At 36.5% G+C, this 16,078-nt stretch overlaps 2 protein-coding genes across 3 annotated transcripts; one reads left to right on the top strand and one right to left on the bottom strand.

The window, feature by feature from the left end:
- The first annotated feature begins 1,806 nt into the window (after window positions 1-1,806).
- On the top strand, window positions 1,807-8,831 carry LOC129888681 (FT-interacting protein 3). 2 transcript variants are annotated; one of them, XM_055963643.1, is made up of 3 exons: window positions 1,807-1,920; window positions 4,239-4,280; window positions 5,572-8,831. In XM_055963643.1, exon 3 carries the CDS (start codon window positions 5,632-5,634, stop codon window positions 8,650-8,652), a length of 3,021 nt encoding a protein of 1,006 aa, XP_055819618.1. In that variant the 5' UTR covers window positions 1,807-1,920; window positions 4,239-4,280; window positions 5,572-5,631; the 3' UTR covers window positions 8,653-8,831. The 2 variants fall into 2 exon arrangements, with proteins under 2 accessions (XP_055819618.1, XP_055819619.1); XM_055963644.1 differs by lacking the exon at window positions 1,807-1,920 and adding an exon at window positions 3,606-3,786.
- A 720-nt stretch (window positions 8,832-9,551) lies between these two features.
- Window positions 9,552-14,404, bottom strand: LOC129888680 (AT-hook motif nuclear-localized protein 5-like). Its single transcript, XM_055963642.1, has 5 exons — window positions 13,522-14,404; window positions 12,369-12,436; window positions 11,335-11,466; window positions 10,423-10,584; window positions 9,552-10,084 (listed from the first exon to the last, which is right to left on the bottom strand). The coding sequence occupies exons 1-5, from the start codon at window positions 13,979-13,981 to the stop codon at window positions 9,866-9,868; spliced, it is 1,041 nt and encodes a 346-aa protein (XP_055819617.1). The 5' UTR covers window positions 13,982-14,404; the 3' UTR covers window positions 9,552-9,865.
- Window positions 14,405-16,078: the final 1,674 nt, after the last annotated feature.

Genomic DNA, 16,078 nt, shown 5'->3' with positions numbered 1-16,078 from the left:
GGTCGCCAGAGCTCCGGCGCTGCCACCATGAAACTCATCGCCGGCGATTTCACCATTAGAATTGCCTGAAAATTGGCTGAGAGGTAATTCATGAGGTCGCGAACAAACCCTAATAGTTGTTGGGTCTCGTGTCACCGGAGGTGCCTCGATTTTAAAGACGGCGCTGCAGCAATTACTCTGTCTATGCATAATATTTTGGTCTGATTTTTGGACCATATGTAGCTCTTGAAATGGAGATTCATCTCCTATGACTGGTTTCATTCGAATCATTCCACTTTTTTGCAGGGAGATGATTTCGATGTGGTTCATTATGGTTTGGAAGAGAGAAAATTGAGAGAGAAACAGAGCAGGAGAAATTGAATAATTTGGATAGTTGTTAATTTTTATTTTTAAAAAAAATTATTATTTGAATTTAGAAATGCCATGTGTCATCAAGAGATTAGTCATTTTTTTATTCAAAAGTCATTATTTGATAATTATTTTGATATATATATATATATATATATACCACGTATTTTTATTTAATTCGCTGCTTTTGACACGTCAGGCGAGTGCATTACACACACTTAACATATTTTGGTGATTGTCAAAAATGTGTCAAAATGACACATCGAAGCCTTACTTGAAGTGTCTAAAGTGAACAACGCCTAGTTGAGGTGTCTAAGTGAAAGTTGGTGTCAATTTTAAGAGGTCACCGATGAATTTCGCCTATTTTTATTGGCCTTTGATTTAATTGCTGATTTTGACATATGACTTAATTTTATTAACAATGTTGCAGCTCCATGTCAATTGCATGAGCACTTTTTCCTCTACAAATAAAACAGACAACTTTGTATGTACAAAATAGTTGTGGACCTCTTTTAACTCTTGAAAACTGTGTCAATTCTATCTCAATATTGGCTATGTGATATTGGTAAATCACAAACATGGCCCCTTATGTTCGGGATAGATACAAAATAGTTCCTAAAGTATGCACTGAACAATTTTGATCGTTATTATGTTTGTTAAAAGTGAATTTTTTTTGTCTCCATCAAATATATCTCACAAACAAAATCTATAAATTTAACGGAAAATCATATTCAGAGTTATATAATTTTTTTCAATTTTTGATCTTGATATATAGAGTTTTTCTGTTATGTTTGGTTTATGTTTTAGAGTTCAATACGATTTTTTTGTGTTGTAATTTTTAGTATTTGTTGAGATTTTCTTGGTAGTTTATGTTAGTTGCTTATCTGGTGCTTTCTTTACGATTTTCAGACAAATTGAAGAAACTCTTGTTTAGTCAGAATGTCGTTTTCGTCCCTTGGGGTGCTTTTTCAATCTCTTGCTTTGACTTGATAAATTGCATTTGGATTCGCTCCAATTTCAATAGATACTACATTATCTGCATCACCAATTCTAAGTGTATACTATGTTTCAGAGCCTTAAGTTTAGTTTCGGAGTTAGAAGCTACTACATATATATAGTGTTTGATTTCTATATCCTTTATGATTTACTCGTTTTTCCACATAGTTAAAATAAAATCTTACTGACTGAATTTGTTAAATATTTGACAGAGATAAAAAGTAAATGCTCATTTTTAACAAACTTAAAAAACTAAAATTGTTTTGACCATACTTTAAGGACTTTTTTGAATCTATCCCAAACATTAGGGACCATTTGTCACTTTCTCATCAATTTACTATTCACCTCATCCCAAAAAATATATTTATTTATTTTTTAAAAAAAAGAATCACATGAGTCCCTTACTCTTCCATTAGATTCTTGTATTGGACACAAATCTATATATACACACAACAATAATGTACTATACATCAATGCAAAAAAAAAAAAGTTTCTTAAACACATTATTGATTTTTTCTCTTTTGGCTCTTTGTAATGGTGGTGTAATCTCAAGAATTAAGCTTTGTAAAGTAAAGGGTATGTTTTTTTTCTTCTTAATTCTTTAAAGCTTGGTGCTTTTTTGTGTTTCATAACTTATGATGCTAAAAAAAAAGATTGCTTTTTTATGCTAATATTTGTTTCAAAGAAAAAAACCTCTACTTGACTTGACTTAAACTCAAAATGCAAGAGTTTTCAAGCACAAGCTCAAGAAATTAGTATTTCATCAAAAAAAAATTGTCTGATTTTAATTTAACGCGAAATTTAAAAAAATATAGTTTAATATTGTGATTTAGACATGTCATTTGTCAAATGTGAAAAATTAAAATTAGAGTGTTGCCAATAAAAAAAGTGTAAAAAGATTTTTTTTCTCGAAACAGATTAAAAAAAAACAAAAAAACAAATTGAAACGAAAACAAGGGAGTACTCAATTTCTCTTCTCCTTTTTTTGGGTGTTTGTGTACTAACTGAAAAACTCAGCATTTGCTTTTTTGAGTTTCATGTCTTGTAATGCCAAATGAAGATTTAATTTATTTATGCTAATATTTGTTTCAAGAAAAGCTCACATATTGTTTTTCCTTCATCTAAGTTTGTTGCTTTTCTTAATATTCAGGTTGCTCAAAAACCCAGTTTTTTTTTTTTTAAGTTTCATGACTTGTGATGCCAAAAAGTAGAAAAGATGTTTATGATTTTTATGAAGTTGAAACGTGAAAATTTGAGTTTCTGAAGTTATGTTTAAGTATGAATTGTACTTAGAAATAAGTTTAAAATTTTATGTGTGAAAGTCCCAAAAACTAGTCCGAGACAGTTTTTTGGAACTTAAAAATATTGGATGATCAGATTTTGAAAGTCTAATCAAATTTTATGGCGAAACACATATTTTGAAGATAAATTTTCAAAAACAATTCGAAAAATTTATGGTCAAACGCTAGCTTATATTCCGTAACTAGCTCAAAAAAACCTAGAATTTGCTTTTTGTTTCATAATTTGTGATGCCAAAAAAAAAAAGTAATTTTTTTTGCTAGTTTTTGTTCAAGAAAAGCTCACTTCATTCCCCAAAAATGCATGAATTTTCAAGCTCAAGAACTTATATGTTAATTTTCTTTAATTTCCCTTCATTAGTACTCATTTTCCCTCAGGTTTACTTTTTTTTTTTTTGGTTATTTGTATTTATGTATTACTTTTGACTAATAAAATATCAAAGATCTTCTGTTTTTGACCAAAAGTTGAAATCGTGAAAAGTAATTATTATAACATTTTGTTTCATCACTTTGAATTGATCCTAAAGTTGGAGTCTTTTTGTTTGCATCATATTGTTATGACTTTTCTTTTTGTAATTTAGTTACATGGATGATTACCACTCTTTTCTTTTTGTAATTTAGTTACATGGATGATTACCACTTTCCCCCTTTTCCACTATTTTTTTTGTCAAGATCAATGAACTTTATGTTTAAATTTTTAGTTGAATATGACTAGTCCATGTGTCTTTAGCTATATCTAAGGAACTTTAACTTCAAGCGTGCTTTATGAAAAAAAATTTCTTTAGTTTTATATTATAAAGTTTGTAGATCTCCACACTTGGCTGACTAGCACATGGTATTCAAAGATAGTTGACCTTTTTTATTTTATTTTATTTTTAATCTCAAATTAGTTTCACGCTATTATCTTTTGAGTTTTATGTTTCTTTATAATTAATTATCGTATATCTATAGCTTGTTCGATGAAAAGTGCCATAAATAAAGAAGGTGAGAGCATGCAAATAGAATGATTATGTGGATTATTTGATTAGTAATTAGATCTTGTCTAGTTGCTGGTTTTGTTAGGTGAACTATTTAAATATATTTGAGTTTATTTTTCTGTGGCCGGGCGTTTTTTGGAAAAAGTCTCTCCATGAGTTAGGATAAGGTATGCATACACTCTACCCTCCCGAGACCACCTGTTATGGGATTATGTTGGTTATGTTGTTGTTTATTTTTTTGTGGTAGCATGCAGGTTTGAAAATGTTCTCTTCAGATAGAGTCTGCGTAATTATTTTCATCATGTTGAGAATTTATATGTCTTCTATTTTAGAGAGTTTTATACAAATAGCCGGTCAAATTTACTGTTTATTCTTTCTAGCCGCTACACATAAATTAAACATTGTTATACATATATTATATGTCAGTCGACTATTTTTAGTTTAAGCGGTTGAGTGAGCGACTATTTATGTTGATTCTTCTTTATTGTCAAATCAGATTACTCGTTGGAAATATCTTTTACTTAGATTTGTTTAATAATGACTTTACAATGATCAAGTTGTTTCAAGTTATTGGAAGACTGTTAAGTATTAACTAAGCTTTGCAATTTCCATTTTGCAGATCTGTCTTTGAGTTAGAGAAGTGCAAATTCTTCTGCTTTAGGTAAGTTTCAACATTATGTTTTTACCATTTTGGTGATTTCATTATAGAAGGTGGAAATGCAGATCTTGAAAATATGGCAACATTTTTCCTGGACTAGGTTATAGTTAAAGTGCCTTTTTTGTATATCTTTCTCATTTTTGTGGTCTTATTTATTATGATGATGACATGAATTGAGCTTAACGGGAGAAGTAAGGATTTATGCAGCCGGTCCAACTTGTTTGGGACTGAGGTGTAATTGTTGGTGTTGTATCTTTTTGTGGTTTGGTTGGTAATAGTGCTTGTTCATTGCTTCTAACAATACTATACATTAGTCTTGTTTATTGGTGTTCCTTTCGCATTATAAATCTATCTTTATTCGAGGATCATTTTCTTGCATAATTACATGAGAAGGATGTAATCAATTCCGCTTAAGCCTTAAGGTTACCAACATGGGTTGTGGTGCAGTGGTGGAACTGCTTCACCCTTAACCAGAGGTCTCGGGGTCGAGCCCTAGGTATGGAGAAAATCCTGTTGGAAGCCCCACACCTGAATGGGACCTGCAATGTGCGACTCGAATTTAGTCGGGCTCCACGGGCTCCGGACACCGGGTGGGAAACAAAAAAAAATCCGCTTAAGGTTGCTCTTTTCAATTAGGTCCTTAGATTAATGTTAAAAAAAATTATCTGCAAGTTTGCATTGTTTTTTTTTTTTTTTTTGTGAAGTTATATCGTAAAGTTGATCAACTTGTGATATCGTTGACTGATAAGGTTCTTGTAATCTGTACCAGATCTTTTTCTAAGCAATTTATTGAAGAATATATTTCTTTTCAATAATGCCTATGAAAATTCATAGTTAAATGCCTGCTGACATTGGTAGTACTTAACAATTACCTCGATAAGAAATATGAAAAGTACATTGTTTTCTGATTTTTAGAACCCATTCGCTCCCTTATTGCATCATAGTCACTTCGCTCGGAAACTTGTTGATGGTTATTGGCTGATGAAGTAAGATCAGTTTATAGATCCATCTCATTTGTTGCTTAATGATTAAGAAGATAATTTTTCTTTTTTGTTCGTCTGAATTGGATATTGTAGGCTTCATTTGTTTCCATTAAGAATAAAACGTCTGAATCTGTGCATTAAGATCTAGATGCCTAAGAAGTTGTATCTGAACATTGAATGATTATCCTGTTTGATTTCGTCTTAATGTGGTGCATTTTTCACCGAATGGTTCTCAACTTCTAATTTAAATGTTTTATCTCATTCAACCTCTGGAGATACAAAGTAATTATTTTTTGCTTTATATCACTCAGGTACTGCTGTCGTCTTCAGTTTCTGTTGGTTCAACACATTCTCAACGATAATCTCCGAAGATGATCTTAAACAATCTGAAGTTAGGTGTTGAAGTTGTGGGTGCACATAACCTTTTGCCGAAAGATGGTCAAGGTTCATCGAGTTCTTTTGTGGAACTTTACTTTGATGGTCAGAGGTTCCGCACTACCATCAAGGAAAAAGATCTGAGTCCTTTGTGGAACGAAACGTTCTACTTCAACATCTCTGACCCTTCCAACCTCCATATGCTCGCTCTTGACGCCTATGTCTATAACAATATTCGAGTTACTCAGTCCAGGTCCTTTCTTGGAAAAATTACTATTAGTGGGACTTCCTTTGTACCTTATTCGGATGCTGTTGTCTTGCATTATCCTCTTGAGAAGCGCAGTATCTTCTCACATGTGAGGGGAGAACTTGGTCTTAAAGTGTATGTTATTGATGATCCGTCCATAAAATCATCTACCCCTATTTCCGCAGCCAATGATACTCAGCTTCACGGCCATTCAGCTCAAACTCCAGCTCCCAAAATTCCTAGATCTGAAGTGAGACACACCTTCCATCATCTTCCCAATCCAAATCACCCACAGCAGCAGCAGCAACAGCAACAGCAACAACAAGCTCCCGCTGTTTCCGTGCCTCATCAAGGAGCAAGATACATGAGTGATGAAATGAAGGTTCCAGAACCACAGCCTCCACCACAGCTTGTTCGGATGCATTCTGCCACAATGGCGCAACCTGTTGATTATGCACTTAAGGAAACAAGCCCATTCCTTGGAGGGGGTCGAGTTGTGGGTGGTCGTGTTATTCGTACTGACAGGATGTCTGGTTGTACTTATGATCTCGTTGAGAAGATGCACTTCCTTTTTGTTAGAGTTGTTAAGGCTCGTGAGCTTCCTGCAATGGATATTACAGGGAGTGTGGATCCTTATGTTGAGGTTAGGATTGGGAATTACAAAGGAATTACAAAGCACATTGAGAAAAATCAAAATCCTATGTGGAATGTAGTATTTGCCTTTTCTCGGGAGAGGATGCAGGCGTCTGTGCTTGAAGTTGTTGTCAAGGACAAGGATCTTGTCAAAGATGATTTTGTAGGCTTGTGTAGATTTGATCTCAATGAAGTCCCGATGCGTGTGCCACCGGATAGTCCTCTAGCTCCAGAGTGGTACCGGCTTGCAGATAAGAAAGGAGAGAAGATAAAGGGGGAGCTCATGCTTGCTGTCTGGATCGGTACTCAAGCAGACGAAGCCTATCCTGATGCATGGCATTCTGATGCAGCTCTATCCGTTGACACAGCTGCATCCACTCTTATACGCTCAAAAGTCTATCATGCACCCCGGTTATGGTATGTCCGTGTTAATGTTGTTGAGGCACAAGACTTGGTTCCGACGGACAAAACTCGTTTCCCCAACACTTATGTGAAAGCACAAATAGGAAACCAAGTTTTGAAAACTAAGCCAGTTCAGGCTCGAACGTTCAATCCTCTTTGGAATGAGGATCTCTTGTTTGTTGCTGCAGAGCCATTTGAAGACAACCTTGTCCTCACGGTAGAGGATCATGTGGCTCCAGGGAAAGACGAGATCATTGGGAGGGTCATCATCCCTTTAAGCATGGTAGAGAAGCGTGCTGACGATAGAATGATCCATTCTCGTTGGTTTAACCTGGAAAAGCCGGTGGCTGTGGATATTGATCAACTTAAGAAGGAGAAATTCTCGAGCAGACTTCATCTTCGAGTCTGTCTTGATGGAGGCTATCATGTCCTTGACGAATCCACTCATTACAGTAGTGATCTTCGCCCAACTGCAAAGCAACTGTGGAGGCCACCAATTGGGGTTCTTGAACTCGGAGTCTTAAATGCTGTGGGACTTCATCCTATGAAAACACGAGACGGAAAGGGGACATCAGATACTTATTGTGTGGCAAAATATGGTCATAAATGGATTCGAACTCGAACAATTGTTGATAACCTCTGCCCAAAGTACAATGAGCAGTACACGTGGGAGGTCTTTGATCCAGCTACAGTTCTCACAGTTGGTGTGTTCGACAGCAGTCAACTCGGAGAAAAAGGTTCAAATGGTACTAAAGACCTCAAGGTTGGAAAGGTAAGAATTCGTATCTCAACACTTGAAACAGGCAGAGTTTACACACATTCATATCCGTTGCTTGTCCTTCATCCCACTGGTGTTAAGAAGATGGGAGAGTTGCATTTGGCTATACGTTTTACGTGCACATCATTCGCTAACATGCTTTACAAATACTCGCGTCCTCTTTTGCCAAAAATGCATTATGTAAGGCCTTTCACTGTGATGCAACTTGACATGCTCAGACACCAAGCAGTCAACATAGTGGCAATGAGGTTGGGACGAGCAGAACCCCCACTGAAGAAGGAGGTGGTGGAGTACATGTCTGATGTAGACTCACACCTATGGAGCATGAGACGTAGCAAGGCAAATTTTTTCCGCCTGATGTCAATTTTCACGGGATTATTTGCAGCAGGGAAATGGTTCGGAGATATCTGCATGTGGAAAAACCCAATCACAACAGTCCTCGTGCACGTTCTCTTCCTTATGCTCGTGTCATTTCCCGAGCTTATTTTACCAACTGTTTTCCTTTACATGTTTCTAATAGGAGTGTGGAATTATCGTTACCGGCCTAGGTACCCTCCTCACATGAACACAAAGTTATCACAAGCTGAGTCAGTGCACCCCGACGAGCTTGATGAAGAGTTTGACACGTTCCCAACTAGTCGTAGCCCTGAATTGGTGAGAATGAGGTATGATCGTCTAAGGAGTGTGGCTGGACGGATTCAAACAGTTGTTGGTGATGTTGCAACACAAGGCGAGCGCCTCCAGTCACTGCTGAGCTGGCGTGATCCCCGTGCCACAGCCCTGTTTGTCACATTTTGCCTTGTTGCTGCTCTGGTCATGTATGTGACACCATTTCAGGTAATTGCTGCCCTGATAGGCATTTACATGATGAGACATCCGAGATTTCGCCATAGGTTGCCTTCTGTGCCTGTCAATTTCTTCCGCCGGCTGCCTGCTAGGACAGATAGTATGTTGTAGTAAATTGTTGAGGTCGTAGTGAGGATTCATATCACCGATCCCAATTTGTCTGGTCTGTTTTTGTTGAGCTCAGAGCATTGGATGGCCTTCTACATCTATATGTGTAATAAGATCCATTCCTACAACCTTTTCCCTTATTATGATTTATATTTGTTTTTCTAAGATTGGGCATGCATGAATCTCAAGCTGGTTATCATTACAAAAAAAAAAAATACAAAAATTGATCGTTAATCTGTCGTTAAATTGCATGCATGTAGCTAACATGGTTTTTTGATAATCTATGATTAAATATCTTATAATCGGACGATATAAACTTAAAATAATATGAAAGAAAGTTATTCCAAAAGGTCGATAAAAGATTCTTAAGACTCTTCAAAATTATGTGTTGGACCCTCCAAATGCTATACATTTTTAGAAGATCCGACACAGGTACAACAATATTTTTGAAGGTAACAAGCAACATAGATTAGAATATAATCAAGCAACAGACCATATAATATATTTGTATTTTGAAATGTTTGAAGAAACTTATTGCAAATGATATTTCAGCAGTATGAAGTTTGGTTTTGGAACTTTTTTCTTGTTATAAGCTAAGTAGAATTAGTCCAATGTTGCTCAGACTGAAGAATATAACCGCCCTGGTACCAGATCCTTTAAAAAAAATGCTACTTTTGAAGGATCCGGTGTCATTTTTGAAGAGTCTAAAAAACAAAGACGAGCAAAAACTAGCAAATGTATCATCTTTCTTAACAAGAAGCTTGTAGCAGATAATATTGAGCACAGAGAACAGAGATTTATGCCAAAGAAAAACTCAAACTTTGCTTGAAATCTTAGGCCAAAAACTTCAAGCTTTTCTTGCCATGCCAATTAGTACCCCAGACAGATGTAGTAACAAAAAATACGGCAAAAAAGTTCATTCATCAATTTTTCTAAAATAACATATGGTTCATCATCACACTTAACCTTCTAAAGACAGAAATATTACAATCTAACTTCCAACAACACCATCTTCTACACCATTTACTACTTTAAAGAACCTAAAAAAGAGGATACTTTCGTTACATTGCGTGTGTTAGCACAATCCATCATTCTACTTAATGGGCAGAGCTAGTTAAATTGCTCGAGCTGATCTCTCCTGCCGCGTTTCATTTACAACAACAGCACATATATACAAACTCCGCCATCATGTGTCCATTGAAGCAAATCATAATAATCATCCACGTGTCAGGTCAATCTCGGGCTGGGAATTTCTTAGTTCAGGCCTTGAAATCGGAGGCCAAACGCCAGTTGCTGAATTTGAAGTTGGATCTTGACTCAGAGTAGCATTACCCGGTATAGACGACTTTTCAGCAGACTCTTCCTCACCGCCTTTGGTACTAGTTTCTTGTTTGCTCTTTACCTTTGGACCATATACAAAGCTGCATACAACCACCTGCAAACAAAATTAAATTATTTGCTCATCACGTAGAACAGAGGAAATAGATACTCCGTCCGTCTCAATTTGTTTGTCTGGTTTTTACTTGTCACGGAGAGTAAGAAAGTAATGAATCCTGTGGTCATAAATTAAAGATATGTAGGATGTACCAACTAGTGATCTTAAACATGTCGTGGAAATTTAGAATTAATGAGTTGCCAAAAAAGGAAAGTAAGACAAACAAACAGAAACGGAGGAAGTACTTCTGATCTCCATGTCAAAGGTAGCAGGTAAGAGACTCGTAGAATTCAAATATGATAGGAGCAAGTTCAATATAACAAGAGCAACTTCACTACCTGTACAGGGCTGGCTGCAATGAGCCTACCACCAACGGCACCCCCGAGTACATGCCCATCAGGGCTACTAACTGAGACACTTATACCACCCGTGCGATCACGTGGGCCACCACTTTCAGAGACCAAGTACGAACCAGACAAGCAAAGTATCTCAAAACGACCCTGCACAACATGATGAATATTTGAATCTCGCTTTAGTCAAAGCACAAGTTTCATTCTATAGGGGTAAAAGACTCCCAACGAAATGATTAACGGCCTACTCACTGGACAAAGGTAACAAACAATTTTAGAGTGCAGAAAAAGAGTAGCTACATACACTTTTTAGCTGACATCAACATTTGCCTACGTGATCCATGCTAAGAAGACAAGAATCACTTACAAATACATAAGGGAAAGCATGTTATTTGTTAAGTTTGAGTACATGGTCAACATCAATCCTTAAGAATTATAGGACGGATGGACTATTTGTATTAGTAGGAGCTAGGCATTCAAAGTCCAATTTTACATGGTTTCTAGGCCTTGCACAGCGTATATGTGAGCTACGCCAGGTTACGAGTTAGAATTCTGCCACAAACAACTATGCAAAAGTTCGAGTGTTACAAAACAATGCAAAAGTTCACTTGACATCAAAACTATATAGAATTGTACATGGTGGACTCTAAACAACCAAAATATTTCAAATTCACCTCTATAAAATCCAATAACATACTCTACTGAGGAAAAGAGCATGTTCATTAAACGATAGACATCAAATCAAACAGTACAGATCAAGTAGCAACTGAATGATGAAATCATATTGAACTGCTTGTGCTTAACAAGCTCAAAGAACTATCCATTGCGCAGAAGATAAAATAAGTCGCAGGGAACCCTAAACATTTCAGATGAAAGTTGAGTGTGCCAAAGAACTCTAACCTCATAGGTGACAGTCGAACCAGAACTTGCAGGAGGCCGTAATGTTACAGCAGAAAGTGCCCCGCTAGCTGATAAGACACATAAAGCCCTAGGCCTCTGTTCTGCAAACGCAAGTAATTTCGCCGCAACATCCTACAGACATTAAGATACTATCTCATGCATAGTGCATATAGGGAACACACAACACCAGAAAGTGCATTGTGCATTATACAAAATAAAATAGGCAGTAGAAAGCATGTTTTTCAAATTCAGTAAAACAAAGCTTAAGAAGTTTTGCCTACTATAAAATGTTGATGGCACGGGTATGCTTTTTAACATACAAAATATCAACTGCTATCATATTATCCCATTTCTGCTTAAGAACTCTCCCCTTTGAGAAACTTTTAATGAAGAGTCTTCCGAACAATATCAAGTGAGAATAGAGGAGCCATGAGCTTATAAGAAATCGTACAAAGCACTTCAATTTTTCATGTGCTGCTGATCACATGGTAATAAACAACAACATAACCAGCAAAATCTCACAAGTAGGATCTAGAGAGGGTAGGATACATGCAAAGCTTACCCCTACTTTTGTGGGGTAGAAAGGCTATTCCAATAGACCCTCAGCTAGACAGAAAAGAAAAGAAATCGAGCATGGTAGCTAGAATATACGACAGCAAAACAGCAAGATACAAATCAAATCAAGCATCAGATAGTAATATATATAGAAGTTGATCACATGGTAATATTCCACAAAAATTCTCTTTCGCCCATGTGCCTGATTTGGTAATATATGATAGTATGATTTCAGATGTACAAATCAACAAAGTAAAACAGATAACACTACTTTAACAGATGGCTGCAAAAGCCATCTTTGCAGCATGAGCAAGAACAGATTATACATGCAAAACTGTGATGATCGGACTCTTCAAAAATATTGATGGGGTGTATCGGATCCTTCAAAAGTAGTGCATTTTTTGAAGAATCTGACACGGGTGTAGCAGCATTTTTGGAGAGTCCAAACAAAATAGAAGCAAAATGAGGGAGGACATTACCTCTCCTACATTGATGTGTATAACATGAGGGGTAAAAGCCAATCCTGCTGAAGCATTCATCCATTCACCTGCAGCAAGCAATTCAATCTTCACTACTACAACTCAATTATTGGGAGTTGAGACATCTTCTGAATTACTACAATTGGAAAACTTAAACCGTCCAAGTCCAGAAATTATCAATACTAAGTGAGAACCATTGCCACCCAACATCCCCAACAGAAAAGATAATCATAATAAAAAGAAAAAAGATAACCTTTACGAAAGAAGGGGGTCGATGGTGGAAGTCAAATAGCATTAAGACCTTACAAGGGGCAGAAAGCATCATTCAAGTGTCACCATCCCAAGAAATACAACAAAAGAAATTTGTTTTGCCAGGATGTTACATGTTACCATGGGTGTAAAAGTTTGAATTCCTTATAAGATTATACTGTCTTTTTTAATTGTAACAAGATTCAGGCTGCGAGCCCTGATTCTCACTGGCAGAGGCATCAACAACAACAACATAGCCACTGTAATACCACAAAGTGGAGTCCAGGGAGGGTAGGTGTACAAAGAACTTACTCCTACCTAGGTAATAAAGAAGAACACAAATATAAATATGGAAGTATATCATCTGATTCACAAGCAAATCAACGTCGGCCTACCACCTTTTTTTTTCAAGGTTGAGCTTGTTCAATTGAAGCTAATGCTATGCTGCCCAAGGTTATATATCTTCTAATGTAGTATGGACAAATAAGTATAACATAGAGTTCAAAATCCTAAACTAGCTAGAAACACTGAAGAGGTAGTGAGAATGTCAGCAATAAACCAAGACAATCTTTCACATAATAATGCACAAGAACCCAAAAAAATTATCACCTAGATAACTTGAGACAGAACAACTCATCAGCTATGTTACTCAGACTCTCTAGAAATGTTATCACACCCATGCTGGATCCTCCAAAAATGCACTTTTTTAGAGGATCATACACACTCGTCAGCATTTTTTAAGAGTTTGAACAACATAACTCACCAACAACAACAACTACGCCTTAGTACCAAACAAATTGGGGTTGGTGATATGAATTTCACTTCTTAGTTTAAGCTCATTTCATATGATTTATACCACATTTAAAAAATGTCATTATACACTAAGCTCAACTGAGAAACATACCAAGTGGAGCCAATTGTTGCTTCCATCCACTTCCAGGAGGCCGTCCCTTGGCCCGCTTTGGCCCAGGAGTAATTGAGCCAGTTGAAGGAGTAGAGGACAAGGGTGACAGTCCTAATGACATTTTGGACCCATCAGGACCATATTTCCTTGGCCTTCCTCTCTTCTTTTTCACTGGATCACTACCAGGTGAAACACTAGAAGCCACACTCATATTAATGCCATGAGGAAAATGAGGTGAAGGGTTCTCAACAACTTGGTATGTAGAACTCAAAGTACCTCCACCCCCTACATTGGACTGAACTGAAATGTTGGGGTTTGAGAGGGACTTATAACTAGGTGGGGTAGGTAACCCTGTAGGTGCCCCAGACCCACCACCCACACTAGAACTAGACCCATTAATCCCTCTGTTGAGATAATAAGCAGCACCGCCAGATAGCACCATCCCTTCCCTTCCATCCATGCATTTACTCACTAAAAACTTTCAGAACTAAAAAGAAAAACTGACTCTTGATGCTTCTATACACAAAAAGATTGAAACTTTAACATAAATTGGTAAAAAAAAACTAACAAGGGCTTAAGTGGGGTTTTTAAGAAATGGATGAAAAAGCTAATGCTGGTGAAAAAAGAGACACACAAGTAAGAAAAATGCTAAAGATTGAATCTTGAACCAAAAGATCACATATTTTATAGTTTTCAGACAAACCCAAGTTGTATTTTAAGTTTTTTAAAAAAAAGTTGATACGCAATTCTTTGACACAAGAAAAGATGAAAAATGAAAAAAAAATGAAACCCTAGATTTGAAGTGAGAAAGGAGGAGGAAGAGAGTTTTTGGGAAAGAGAGGAGGGCGAGGAAGGATAAAGACAAAAGTGCAATGAAATAGAGAAAATTTGAGCCCCTTTTGAATTAAAGTAAAGAAGTAGACACAGACAACTTTCTTTTCAGACTATAGAATAATAATAAACTAATGTGGTTCAATAGAAGTTAGTGATAGAGTAATCAAGATCGTAATAGAATGATAAGTATATTTTTATTTTTAATTAAAAAATTTAAATTTATATAGGTAAAAAAGCGCCCTAGGAAGGAGCTTTAATTTTTGAATATAAAATTTTAACAGAAATTCAAATTTAATCAACCTCAATCAAAAATACTAAACATGAAAAAAAAGAGAAGTCAATGATGGAGTGAGTTTGTTTCTGACTTGAGGGGCTCTTTGGTGAACAGTTGGCTAAGTTGGGTGCACCTAAGTAACAACATGTCTTTGTCATATTGACACTATTAGTACTGCAAATTTATGGGCAAAATCAAAGGAGAGAGAAGGGAAACAAAGACATATTCTTTCTCTATTTTGTACTTTGATGAATTTAGTGGGACCTTTAGTTAAATTGCTTTTGAAAGTTTTAATACCAAAATTTTGACTAAAGAAGGATAATAAACGGGAGAAAGAGTCAAAAGTTCTTTGAAAACAAGAAAGTGATTTTGATTATAGATTTTGAAATTATAATCAAATTTTATGAACAAATAGTTATTTAAAAACAAAATTTTAAAAGAAAAATTACTTTAAAAAGTACTTTTTAATAAATAATTACTGATTTTAGAGATATTTTTTTTATCATCATTTATAGCAATATATAATAATACTATGATAAATATGCAATATGTATTAAGCCGAGGGTCTATTTCAGAAAATCAGTTCGGATTTATGTCGGGACACTCAACTACAGAAGTCATCCATCTTATGAGGAGACTGGTGGAGCAGTATAGGGAGAGGAAGAGGGACTTGCACATGGTATTCATCGACCTAGAAAAGGCTTACGATAAAGTTCCAAGAGAGATACTATGGAGATATTTGGAGGCTAAAGGTGTACCTGTGGCGTACATTAGGATGATCAAGGACATGTATGAGGGTGCCAAAATCAGGGTAAGGACAGTAGGAGGGGACTCAGAATACTTCTCAGTTATGATGGGGTTGCATCATGGATCAGCTCTTAGTCCATTTTTATTTTTCTTAGTGATAGATGGATTGACGCGACAAATTCAAGGTGAGGTGCCATGGTATATGCTTTTCGCGAACGACATAGTCCTGATCAATGAGACTCGTAGCGGAGTTAACGCTAAGCTGGAGGATTGGAGACATACCTTGGAGTCTAAAGGGTTTAAGCTGAGTAGGACCAAGACAGAGTACTTAGAGTGCAAGTTTAGTGAGACACCTCAGGAGGTTGGCGCGGAAGTTAGGCTTGGTGACCAAGCCATCCAAAAGAAAAGTAGTTTCAAGTACCTTGGGTCAATCATGCAAGGCAGCGGAAAGTTTGACGATGATGTCATGCATCGTATTGGGGCAGGATGGATGAAACGGAGGCTCGCTTCCGGTGTGCTATGTGACAAGAAGGTGCTATCACAACTTAAGGGCAAGTTCTACAAAGTGGTGGTTAGACCGGCTATGTTAAATAGGGCAGAGTGTTGGCCAGTTAAGGTCTCTCACGTTCAAAAGATGAAAGTTGCCGAGATGAGAATGTTGAGATGGATGTGTGGGCATACCAGGAGCGACAGGATTAGAAA

The sequence above is a fragment of the Solanum dulcamara genome, chromosome 5 (genome assembly GCF_947179165.1).
Source record: "Solanum dulcamara chromosome 5, daSolDulc1.2, whole genome shotgun sequence".
Classification (NCBI taxonomy): Eukaryota; Viridiplantae; Streptophyta; class Magnoliopsida; order Solanales; family Solanaceae; genus Solanum; species Solanum dulcamara.
The sequence above is the reverse complement of the archived record's forward strand: the minus strand, read 5'-3'. Positions and strand labels throughout refer to the sequence as shown.

Bases quoted from the DNA above. Each gene is read 5' to 3' on its own strand.
- LOC129888680 (XM_055963642.1), bottom strand. From the start codon at position 13,981: ATGGATGGAAGGGAAGGGATGGTGCTATCTGGCGGTGCTGCTTATTAT. The intron at 11,467-12,368 runs GTAATGTCCTCC...TAATGTCTGTAG, and splicing joins TACACATCAATGTAGGAGAG to GATGTTGCGGCGAAATTACT. The intron at 10,585-11,334 runs GTTAGAGTTCTT...CATGTTGTGCAG, and splicing joins GTTCGACTGTCACCTATGAG to GGTCGTTTTGAGATACTTTG.
- LOC129888681 (XM_055963643.1), top strand. From the start codon at position 5,632: ATGATCTTAAACAATCTGAAGTTAGGTGTTGAAGTTGTGGGTGCACAT.